General features: G+C 63.0%; 5 protein-coding genes across 5 annotated transcripts in view; 3 read left to right on the top strand and 2 right to left on the bottom strand.

The window, feature by feature from the left end:
• Positions 1 to 47: 47 nt before the first annotated feature.
• SPRG_21607 (hypothetical protein) lies at positions 48 to 1245 on the bottom strand (the record flags this gene model as incomplete). Its single annotated transcript, XM_012354838.1, has 6 exons — positions 48 to 68; positions 118 to 188; positions 243 to 336; positions 381 to 946; positions 1001 to 1094; positions 1138 to 1245. The coding sequence occupies 6 exons, from the start codon at positions 1243 to 1245 to the stop codon at positions 48 to 50; spliced, it is 954 nt and encodes a 317-aa protein (XP_012210228.1).
• A 1702-nt stretch (positions 1246 to 2947) lies between these two features.
• On the top strand, positions 2948 to 4940 carry SPRG_15736 (hypothetical protein). Its single transcript, XM_012354837.1, has one exon. It carries the CDS (start codon positions 2983 to 2985, stop codon positions 4849 to 4851), a length of 1869 nt encoding a protein of 622 aa, XP_012210227.1. The 5' UTR covers positions 2948 to 2982; the 3' UTR covers positions 4852 to 4940.
• Positions 4941 to 5178: 238 nt separating this feature from the next.
• Positions 5179 to 8149, top strand: SPRG_15735 (hypothetical protein; the record flags this gene model as incomplete). The annotated part of the gene is made up of 3 exons (XM_012354836.1): positions 5179 to 6618; positions 6663 to 7274; positions 7466 to 8149. The coding sequence occupies 3 exons, from the start codon at positions 5179 to 5181 to the stop codon at positions 8147 to 8149; spliced, it is 2736 nt and encodes a 911-aa protein (XP_012210226.1).
• Positions 8150 to 9168: 1019 nt separating this feature from the next.
• Positions 9169 to 10834, top strand: SPRG_15734 (hypothetical protein). Its single transcript, XM_012354835.1, has 3 exons — positions 9169 to 10289; positions 10344 to 10540; positions 10588 to 10834. The coding sequence occupies exons 1-3, from the start codon at positions 9261 to 9263 to the stop codon at positions 10802 to 10804; spliced, it is 1443 nt and encodes a 480-aa protein (XP_012210225.1). The 5' UTR covers positions 9169 to 9260; the 3' UTR covers positions 10805 to 10834.
• Positions 10835 to 10907: 73 nt separating this feature from the next.
• The window catches only part of SPRG_21606 (hypothetical protein), a gene marked incomplete at both ends in the record, with an annotated part of 1594 nt that continues 1400 nt past the window's right edge, over positions 10908 to 11101 (bottom strand). The window contains one exon of the mRNA XM_012354834.1: positions 10908 to 11064. Coding sequence (XP_012210224.1) covers positions 10908 to 11064 — 157 coding nt within the window. The remainder of the gene's footprint in view (positions 11065 to 11101) is intronic.

Raw genomic sequence — 11101 nt, 5'->3', positions numbered from 1 at the left:
CGCGGACACTACTGCGACGGGCCGCATCCGAGTCCCGCTCGACTGGTTCAGTCGCCTATTGGTGCTTCCTACAATGCAAGATTGGGCCAAATACCACATATTTCTACCGGAAGGTACCTCGAGCGCTTCGTGGATGGACGCTTCTTGGAGGCGCTGTCGGTAAATTTGCTGAATCGACAAGTTGGATTCTACCCAGTTGGAGGTGAGAATCCACGTATTTTGAAAAAGGGACACAATCGTACGCGGCTCAGCTTTGCCGGTCGTGTGTTTGCGGTTGATGACGTCGGCGATCGCATTCGTCCACTGCATAAACTCCTCCTCCGTGTTGGCGCAGAGCTATCGTACGGTGGTGGATAGGTTTGGATCGATCCATGGACTACCTTGTACTGCGACCCGCGCTTGGATTCGGACTCGCCAATGCTGAGATTCGAGACCTGGAAAAAATATTGGTTGGGTGCGTTCTGCGCAAACTGCTTCTCAAACAAGAGCGACACGTTGGTCTGGTTGAGGTCCATGCAGCCGCGGAACCACGGGTGCGGCTTGTGCACCACCGGGTGGTGATGGTGGGATGCGCGCGCGTCGTCGCCAACGTGCAGGTGCAGGTCGAGGTCGTCGTAAAAGGCGACCGAGCCGTGCGGCGAGTTGATGCTCGCGGACGGATTCGCCTTGTAGTACGAGAGCACGCCGCGCTCGAGGTCGAGGACGAACCAGCGCGTGTGCCAGACGCGCTTGCTCCACTTGCCGTCGCTGATCTTGTGCAAGTAGCCGCCAATGTAGTGGTGGTTCTCGGCCGACCCGCCGGCGGTCGCCGTGGCATACGCTGCGCCCTTCTTGCCTTTCGGCAGAATGCTGCGGCCGACCTTGGAGATGCCACCGCCCACCGCACGCCCGAGCTTCCCGATCGGATTCCGGCCCTTGCGGTCGTGTGTCCGAGGCATCGGCGCGCCTAAATGGCAGACAAGGCGCTCAGAAGGACCGCTTTTGTGTGGTCGCGACATACTTGCGGTGCGGTCGTCAAAAGTATCCGGGTCCCGCGGCAAGGACGGGCGCAGTGGCGGTGACGACGACCGTGGCTTCTCGTCGCCGTGGAGCTCCTACGCGTGCAGCATGAGCGACGAGGCATGGCTGGGAACTCACCGCGTCCGAGTCGGCCGACGAGTCTTCACTGCTGTCCCCGCCGAGGATCTCGAACGAGCTGAGGTTCTTGAGCCGGCGCTCGTTCGCGTACTTGAACGACGGGCTCATGTTGAGTGGGTCGCTACATGCCAAGCGTCGCATGCGATCCGAAATGACGCAGCCTACGTGTCTTCGTGGGCGACATGCGGCGGAATGGACGCCGAGAGCGCGACGTCGTCGACGACGTTCTCATCGTCGACCGAGGTGGCGGGCAGGAGCGTGGCGAGGGCCTCCATGACATGCGGGTACTGCCGCACCCACTTGAGGAACGTCGACGCCTGGAGGTACGCGTCTCTCGAGAGGTCGCAGTCGTCGAAGACGTTGGCGAGCTCGGGCGCGACCGACTGGTGCGACGCGAGGTACTCGAGCAGGTTGAGGTAGTCGTTGTAGTTGATCACGCCGTCGTCTCGCCTGCGCCGCACGCGGTCAGCCATGCGCGAATGCAGGACGAAGGAAGATCGTACCGCTCATAGCCGTACGTGGCGCCGTACATGCTAAAGACGTAGCCGACCTTGTCTTCCGTGTTGCCCCTAGGCATGGTGAGCCCACGGAGGCGCTACATGTGCTTCTGCGTACTGGTAGAAGAGCGCGAGCGTCCCAATGAAGTATTCGCGCGAGATGAGGTCGTCATGCAAGCCCTTCATCTCGTCGACCATGCTCTCTGCACCGCAAGATGAGGCACCAGCGTTGCAGGCGACGCACGTACCACCGTAGAGGCTGCGCAGAAACTTGGACGACACGAGGCCGCGCTTGCTGGCGAGGCCGCGGTCGCGCGAGCCCGTCTCCGTGATCTCCGCCTGCCGCGATGATTGAGCCAGCATGCAGTGGTCGATGGCCTACCTTGAAGGCGAGCCAGGCCACCTTGAACTCCTCAAGCTCGACTAGCCATGCGCATGAGGCGGCCATGCCTAGGAAGCGGCGACGTACATGGCTTGGTGGACCGCGATGCGCTGAGGCCCATGCTGCTGCCGAGCCGCCGGAACTAAATCTGTACCTTGCTACGTCACTACGTATCCGGAGAGTATCCGGAAGAGAGTGAGTGGGTGAGGAGAGCGCTTTTCGGTGGTCCGAGGCTGTAACCTGAGATTCGCACTCTCCTGGCGCTGAATCTCTGGCCGTTTCGTGCGAAAAATGTATAATAATATACTGCATTTCATCGTATTTAAAAACGAAAGGCGCCGCCGGTCCAACGGCTCGGCTAGTTGCACGCAACAGAAGCGTGGCCTGTCCTCACGACCGTTGACACGACGCCGCGAGCAACGAGTGACGCAGCGGCATCCGTGCTACAGGACGCCGACGATCGCGGTAAGGAATGACGCAAGTGCTTCATGCGCGACACGGCGGGTTGATGCTGGCGTCGGATGTCGCAGCTCGCCTTCTGGCTTGGTCGAACATAGTGCGTGCTTGAATGGATATACAGTGTATTCTTGGGCCTCCACGTGGCAAGCCGAGGTGCCAGACCTCTCGTCGAATCCCAGAACTTGGCAGTTGCCTTTCGAGATTTGTTTGCTTTTTCACCTCGCAGGGTTGCACGGATCGAGCACTTGTTGACGGCCGGTTGCCGAATTGTCGGGGCGTGCGGTCGTTGACGCTGTGCCACTCTGAGAGTAGCTGTGGCGCCTCCAACCCGCCAAGTTGCGTGCAAATAGACCACTGCATTCTCGCTCCTTTTCAACGTACACAGAGAGTCACTCTCTCTGTTTTTCAAGTCGCACGTTTTAAATCGCCAGGCCGCATCTCGCAAGATCCGACATTGCATTTTGGGGATGGTCAAGATGCTCAGTGTCAATAAGAACTGCGCACAGAATGAAGTTTGGCAAGCGCATGCGGTACTTGGCGGCGCCCGAGTGGGAAGGCGGGTACGTCGACTACAAGGGCCTCAAGCGCACGGTCAAGTCCCTCGCCGGCTCGGACGCGGAGCGCACCGCGGGCTTCCGCATCGCGCTCCAGCGCGAGCTCGCCAAGGTGAACGCGTCTTTCTTCTGCATCCTCGACGACCTCGGTTCGCGCGAGACGGTAGCCCAAGGCGACATCGAGGCGCAGCTCATGGCGGCGCTGGACCTCTCGCACCGCGTCGACGCGCTGCGGCGCTTTGTCGTGCTCAACTACCTCGCGGTCGTCAAGATCTCGAAAAAGTTTGACAAGAGCATTGCAGGCTCGATGCAGGCTGAGATCCTCGCGTCCGACTTGCTCTTGCAGCCGTTCTACGCAGGCAGCTACGTCGACGACCTCTACTCGCACACGGCCGCGACCACGGATGCGCTGTTGCTGCATCTCTTGCCAGAGGCACCTGTGGCGCACGCCGATGCGTCGTGCCCGATTTGCCTCTACCACCTCACGAGCCCCGTAACGCTGAGCTGCAGCCACTCGTTTTGCTGGTCGTGCTTGGCGAAAGCGGCCGAACACCACATCCACGCGTGTCCGCTGTGCCGCCAAGTGCAGTCGATCGACCCGCGTGACTACGAGATCGACGGCTTGCTCCAGCGGTTCCTCAAGCGCTACGGCACCGTGACTTCGCCGCCGCCTCTCGTTGCGCGGGCGGTCGACGTCGCGACCAAGCACCTCGAGTCTACGCAGCTGCGACTCTCGCTCGCCCCGCTGATGAGTCCGCCGCCCCTCGAGTCGATTCCGGAGGTCGACGAGAAGCTCCTGCTCTTGCCGCGCGTCGCTTGTATCGCACACCCGGCCACCTCGCGCTCGATGACTGCGCTCACCAACGCCATCGCCGCCGGATGCCACGTCTTGTCGATCGATGTACAGCTGGCCGGCGACGGCTCCGTCGTCGTCTCCCACGACAATCGCCTTATTCTGGAGGCCATGGACGCCGGCGGTCTGAGCGACGCGGGTGTCCTCTCTCTCCAGCACGTGCTCGGCACCATCTCGGGCGTCGCATTGTACCTCTGCGTGACCTCTGACGCGGTGATATTGCCGCTTATGGCGCTCCTCGAGGCGGTCTGCGCGGACGAGCGGTCGTGGTGGTCGGGTCCGCGCTTCTACATTGCGTCGGGCAACCACTACCAGCTGCTCGCGATCAACGGGCACCGGGGCGCGGCCCCCGCGCTGCACGGCCTCCACACGGTGGCCATCACGCACTCGATTCCTCTCGGGTACTGCAAGAGCTTTGAGGCGCTGCGCGTGTCGCACGTGTACGTTGACGCAGGCGTCGTCACGCGGCCGTTCGTGCATGACGCGCACAGCCGCGGGCTGCACGTCTTTGTGGGGCTCGTCAACCACGAGAATGTCGCGTGGAAGGTGCTCGAGGACATTGGCGGCGTCGACGGCATCGCGACGCACGACCCGAGCATGCTCGTGTCGACGCTGCTGCATCACGCGCTGCAGGCGCCCCCGCCGCCGCCACCCGTCGCGGCGGCGGCGAGCGAAACGTACTCGGCGGGTGACCCGGTCGAGATCGTCGGCCTCTACGACACCGCCAAGTGGTACCCCGGTGTCATCCTTGGTGCGCGGGCGACGGACGCAGGCACAACTTACGCGGTGCTGTGGTGGATGAGCGACAACTCGCAGCGCCGCGCGACCAAAGTCCTGAGCCACCAGCTGCGCCGGCCAGTGCCGCAGTACGAGGAGAGCTACTTTGGCTACGGCATTGACGTCGCGTTCGGCGCACTCAAGACGGCGCTCGGGTGGGCCAAAGCTCCGTTTCGATCGCCGAGCGACTAAGAACTGGGTGGTCGATCGACTCTGCATGACAAACTAACCGTGAACTGTGCTGCATTTTGGTGTTGAAGGTCATGCCACGTCCGTACCCCTACCCCGCGGTAAAGATGGCCACACAGCCAACGCCAGCATCGCTACGAAGGAACACGAGCAGAGGACACGCGTGCTCGAGTGGTTGTGGTTGTACTAGTACGCACGACGGTGGACGCAGTCGTGGGCCACCCTCAGGCGCGGTCGCATCGGGACCGGGTGGTACATTCGTTAAATAGTGTAAATACAAGGAAATAGTGTCCCGACCAATAAAGTGCTTCTTGCTTCGACCACATCTCGATGACCGGTCGGTATCCTGGGCCGATCCTCACGTCGCTCGATGGCGTCGCTGCTTGGAAGACGAGCTTCCTGGCATGCACCGAGACCGACGCCCACATCAAGTACTACCTGACCAAGGACTACGTGGACCCGAGCTTGGCGGATGCGATCACGGCCGACGACATGGCCCAGATGCTCCGCGATGCCAAGGCGCTCATGCCCACGTCGCGGCTCGACGACTTGCCGCCAGACGAGCGCGCGGCCGCACTCGCACAGCGCCGCAGCCAGTACAACGCGCACATCAACGTCTTCAAGGAGTCCATTCTTGGGTCGCTTCAAGCAGCCCGCGCCGCAGCCGCGGCCGCCTACTTGTCGTCGGCGATCGCGCCCGCGCTGGCGGTCGGGAACCGATCCGATCCGTACAAGCTCTGGCAGCGCTTACAGCGTCCTGCGTCCAGCGGCGACGTCATGGCTTTGTTGCAGAGCGTACTCGACCTCTCATGCGAGCCGGCATCGGGCGCCGCCTTCTTCGCCTCGTTCGAAGCCGCCATGGCGCCGCTCACGGCCGCGCTATTGGACCACGAGCCAACGATCCAAGCCATCGACGGGATCGAGTTCGACCCGGTCGCCGAGCCGTGGTTCGAGGCCTACCGGGCGCACGTCGCCGACAAGGTCCAGGCCACGCTCCTCGCGACGGTCTTCGCGCCCGAGCTCAACCTGCAATTTCGCGCGTGGAGCAAGATGAAGCTCGAGTATCGCTTCCTTCGCCAGCGCGTCGAGAACTTTTTGAAGGAGCTTCCACCCGGCGCGACACTCAAGCGCAAGCAGCCAGCGGGGATGGCGACCTCGTCGGCCAAGAAGCCCAAGCCCACGAGCAATGACGTCGTCGTCAAGATGGAGCCGGGAACCGAAGCGCCGATCAACATGCGATCGTTCGCCGAGTACCACAAGCGCCGGACGACAACCTCAAGTCCGCCCCGTGCAAAGGCTTTCGAGAACGGCGACGCGGTGCCTGCCAGAAGCGACAACTATGAACCACCCGGCGCAAGCGCCGCCAGCTTTCTCAGCAGTCTCGACCACCTTCTCGAGGAGCCGCGGCCAGCCCGAGCCTCGCGCTGGGACACGGAAGCCGACGAAGAATCCAACTATCACCACGAAGAAGTTAAAAGCATGGACCGGCCGCTGTCGTCGTCTCGGCCCGCTGCGCGGCGCGTCGTCTCCTACACTGAGGCGCCCGTCGAGCGCGGTCCCAAGTGTTTGCCGCACGAGGAGGCGTACGCGGTGGACGGTGTGTCCGCTGGGTCGACCTGTGACTATTGCTACTCGTCCAAGCACAAGCCCACGCAGTGCCCGGCGCTCGTCGGCGACCTTCGCCGCCGCCGCGTCCGCGCCAGCTACAAGGTGCCGCAGGACCTCGTCTGTCCGTACTGCGCGCTCTTTGACGACGTCTTTGCCCATGCCGTCGCCGACTGCACGCGCCTGCATGGTGACACGGCCGGGGAAAGGTGCACCCGGGCTACCGCTCGACATCGACCCGCCCGTCGCCGGCCCGCGGCTGCATCTACTGCGGCGACAGCCATTTGGTCACGCGGTGCTTCAAGCTGCTTCAAGACATGCGCTTCAAGCGCGTGCGATGCGACTTTGTTGTGCCGACGGGGTTTCTCTGCAGCTACTGCCTCCTGTACGAGCACTACTACACGCACGACGAGTCGGTCTGCAAGAAGCTCAAGGACGCACTGGTCGCTGGCAATGTCCACAAAGACTTTGAACTGCCCTTAGGCAAGTCGATGCCCAAAGTGCCGGGGCGCGTCAGTGCGCCGTCGCCGGGACCGCCGCTGCCACGGGACCCGCTCGCCCGCTCGGATGCCATGTGCGCCTACTGCGGCGCGCCGTCGCACACGGCCAACAAGTGCCCGATTCTGCTCGGCGATGTGCGCAACCACCGCGTTCGCAACGGCTTTGTCGTGCCCCCCGAGTACGTCTGTGGCTACTGCCACTTGGTCCAGGCCAAAGTCTTCTTTCACAGCGTGAGCGACTGCCCGGCACTGCGCACCGATCTGCACAACCGCCGCGTCGACGCTCGGTACGTCCACCCGGACAACACGCCTTGGCCGACGGTGCAACCACCGAGGTCGTGGTAGCAGTGCCCATAATGAGATCGTTGATACTGTTCCTACTACGTGGGTTCTACCAAGGAGCTAGAAAGTACCGGTAATGGAGGCGGGCGTTGCAACCGGTTGGAAAGCGTGGCGGTTGACTGCAAATAGACGGCGGCCGCGTAACCACCGGCCAGTGCGGGATTCGATAGACCGTCGCCACGATAGCGCTTCCTCGAGTCAAGTTTGACGCCGCCGGCGACGACGACCTCGCGTCGCCTCCCAAGATGGTCAGTCGCCAGCCGCCGCCCAAGCCCAAGCGCACCACCTACCACGACGAGACGGACGCGGATACGTTCGAGTCGGACGACAGCTACTCGGCGCCCGTGGCTCCGCGCCGGGGCCGCAACCACCGGGCGACGTCGCAGTCGCCGCCGTCGTCGCCCGTCGGCAAGGTCGCGCCGCTCAAGACCGTCGACGGCGAGGCCGAGACGACGATCGGGGTCGCGGTGAAAATGAAGGGCGAGCTCTCGTTCGAGCGCCTACTGCGGATCGAGGGCGAGTTTGACGGCCGGCTCGTCTCCAAGGGCAGCCTTGTGATCGGCGCCAAGGGCCTCTTGACCGGCCCGGTCGAGGGCATGAAGGAGGTGCTGGTCTCGGGCGGCCGCATCATTGGCAACGTCAACGTCGAGCGCCTCGTGCTGCGAGACAAGGGCCAGATCTTTGGCAACGTGACCGCGAAGAGCATCCGCATCGATCCCGACTGCGTCGTCGTCGGCTCGCTCAACGTCAACCCGCACGCGCCGTCGCGCATCAACCTCAAGGGCGAGCCGGTCACAGAGGAGCCCAAGCCGCCGCCGGTCACACCGACACCGCCGACGCAGCCCGTCGCGTGAGCAGCAACTTGCATTATAATCGCAACGATGATGACAACCATGGCCATCGTGCAGCTGCACAGTCTGCAACAGTGGACATCAAAGCTCCTGGGCAACTGCAACGTGCAGTAGAACGTAGAAGGGTTTAGCGTACACTACGTGGGAGAAAAACGCATCCCCCAACCACAAAACGGAGGCTACTCTGAACCGGTTGGTGCCAGATGGCGGTGTTTAACGTGTTTTTACGTAGTGTTTATACCACCCGTCGATACTGCGTCAAAGTCGCTGACGTGGCGCGACGCAGCACACATCGCCACCAAATCGACCAATCATGTGCTGTATAGCAGCTCCCGCCCGCCCGGACTGGCCAATCAAACGCGATGCAGCACCGTCGGGAGCGCGCCGCAGAAATCCGAGACGGTCTGGAATTGAGAGCGCCCTCAACGCCGACGACACGCCCGGAGCTTGCAACGCTCTGGAACCGAGTCCTTAGATGTCGGTTCTTCGTCCCTTGCGTGTCGCAACGCCCGTTCGAGACGTTGAAGCAGCAGCTGTCTCTGCACTTGGACAATAATCGGCTTGGTCGCCGTGACGATCGTCCCGTGTACGTACTCTTTGGTCGGTGGGATCCAAGCTCCAAAGGCTTATAACTGCATGTGTCGAGGGTGTGTTTTCGGTCGTGTCTATTCACGCTCGAGCCGTAGCTTGTCGGTGCACCGGCAACCCTCGCCGCCACAGTAGCCATCGCCGCGAGGACCACCTTGATGACAAGCTTGGCTACTGCTGATATGCTGGCGACATGTGTCTGCTGCGTCTTGAAGAGCAAACGAGAGGTTCGACTAAGGCCCGACTCGACGAGATCTCGACACGAGCTCTAATCAATCAGTTAGTTGCTGGGACGCGCGACTGGCGCTGGAGGTATTAATTATCGTCATGGCGCCCCCGATCTTTCGCGCCCGTTCCAGTCTCCGGTTAAGTGCGCCATTGGGACGAGATCGTACTTAGAGGTTTTCGGAAAGCAACTCGAGTCGCAGTTCCAAATTTACCGCGGCCCGACCAAGCTGCTGTATCGCGGCTTGTCGCACGGTCCCGCCGCCTGTACCTCTGCCGCCATCGCCGCTGCATCGCCCGCATGTGCGATAGTGCCATCGAGACGCCGGCGACGAAGGCCCATGACGTCGACGCGACGCCCACGAAGGCGCTGGCGCGATCTTTGACGCTGGTCGTATCTTCGCCGCGCAACGACATTGCGCAGACGCCGGGCCGCACGGCCGTGCGCCTGCTCAACTTTTCGCGCCGGCCGCAGCAGGCCAAGCAGCCGTACGACGCGCCGGTCTCGACGCTGCTGCGCGCGCGTGGCGTCAAGCTCTCGCCGCGGCCGCTCTCGCCCGGCCACGAGACCCTGCCGCTCGACGTGCGATGGAAGAAGCGCGCCCGGTCGAGCTCGAAAGGCCTCGTCGACGCGACCGGGCCGAAGAAATCCAAATGCTCGCCGCCGCCCGTCGCGCTCACGTACCCGTCGCGCGTGAAGGGAAAGGCCAAGATGTCGACGGCGATCGACGCTGCGATCCGGCATTTCCAGCGCGACCAGCTCAAGACGACGACGTACTACCACGCACCGACGTGCCATGTCGTCGTCGCGCGCACGCAGGGCACGCGGCCGTACATGGAGGACGAACACGTGGTGCAGAAACAGGTGTTTGAGGACTCGGGCGCAAGCGTCTTTGGCATCTTTGACGGGCACAACGGCGGGTGGGCGGCCGAGTTTGCCTCGACGCGCCTCGTCGAACTCGTGAGCGCGCACGACGGTCTGCACGCGATCGCATCGCGCTACGCACCGCTCTCGATGACAGCCGACGTGCCGCTGGACGTGTCTGAGGACGACGTGGCCTCTGTCTACGAGGGCCTCACCGAGGTCTTCCTCGCGCTGGACGACGAGATCCTCACGCAGACCATCGCACGCAAGCAGCGCGACGGCGCGACCGGGCTCGTGCTCTTGGTGCTGGGGCCCCACGTGTTCTGCGCCAACGTCGGAGACACGCGGGCCGTCCGGGGCACGTGGTCCAAGGCCGACGACAGCGTGTGCACAGACCGCGTCTCGCTCGACCACAAGCCGACGCTCGAGGCGGAGACGGCGCGCATCGTCGCGGCCGGGGGGCAGGTGTCTGCATATTCACTTTGCATGTCTGGTCCATGCACTCAAGCATCGCTGCAGGTGATCTTCTCGGGCTGCTGGCGCGTCGCGCATGAAAAGGTCGGCCTCCGGCTCGCGGTCAGTCGGTCGTTTGGCGACCACCCGCTCAAGCTGCAGCTCCCGTCGTCCTGCGCCGCGCCGCTCGTCTCGTGCGTGCCGAGTCTGCGGCATTTCCGCATCGACACCGAGTCGGCCGCCGACTTTGTGGTCCTCGCCAGGTACGCCGCCTGTCTCGACGTCGTCGATTTCCGAGTGCGACGTGTAGTGACGGTCTCTGGGATCGGCTCGACGACGACGAAGCGGTCGAAACGGTGCAGACGGCGCTGGCGCAGGCGGCGGCCGGCGAGGGCGGCTTGAAGGACCGACTCAAAGCCGCAGCCAACGCGCTCATCCAGTCGGCGCTCGAACGCAAGAGCTACGACAACATTACGACGCTCCTCGTGGTCCTCAAGGCGCCGTCGGTCGTTGCGTTGACGTCTTAAGTTATATACATGTATATCCATCTGCAACCCTAAACCTCCTCGTCGTCGTCTGCATGGGATGGTTGCTATATTATGTCGTCTACTAGTGCTACAATTTGGTGGGTTAGGCATGCGACGGCGTGGCGTCCACCGTCTTGTCGTCGTCGTCGTCGTCCGACACGACGACGTCGGTGCGACGGAGAAACTCGAGCCGCGTCGCGCCTTCGGTCGTGACGGCCGTCGGGTTGATGAGCGCGTCGTCGTCGTCGTCGTCGCCGTCGCTCCAGGCGTCCGGCGCGACGACGACCGGCGGCGGCG

Source organism: Saprolegnia parasitica (assembly GCF_000151545.1).
Source record: "Saprolegnia parasitica CBS 223.65 unplaced genomic scaffold supercont2.185, whole genome shotgun sequence".
Taxonomy (NCBI): Eukaryota; Oomycota; class Saprolegniomycetes; order Saprolegniales; family Saprolegniaceae; genus Saprolegnia; species Saprolegnia parasitica.
This window is presented reverse-complemented; position numbering and strand designations above follow the sequence as displayed.

Bases quoted from the DNA above. Each gene is read 5' to 3' on its own strand.
- SPRG_15736 (XM_012354837.1), top strand. From the start codon at position 2,983: ATGAAGTTTGGCAAGCGCATGCGGTACTTGGCGGCGCCCGAGTGGGAA.
- SPRG_15734 (XM_012354835.1), top strand. From the start codon at position 9,261: ATGTGCGATAGTGCCATCGAGACGCCGGCGACGAAGGCCCATGACGTC. The intron at 10,290-10,343 runs GTGTCTGCATAT...GCATCGCTGCAG, and splicing joins TCGTCGCGGCCGGGGGGCAG to GTGATCTTCTCGGGCTGCTG. The intron at 10,541-10,587 runs GTACGCCGCCTG...TGCGACGTGTAG, and splicing joins GACTTTGTGGTCCTCGCCAG to TGACGGTCTCTGGGATCGGC.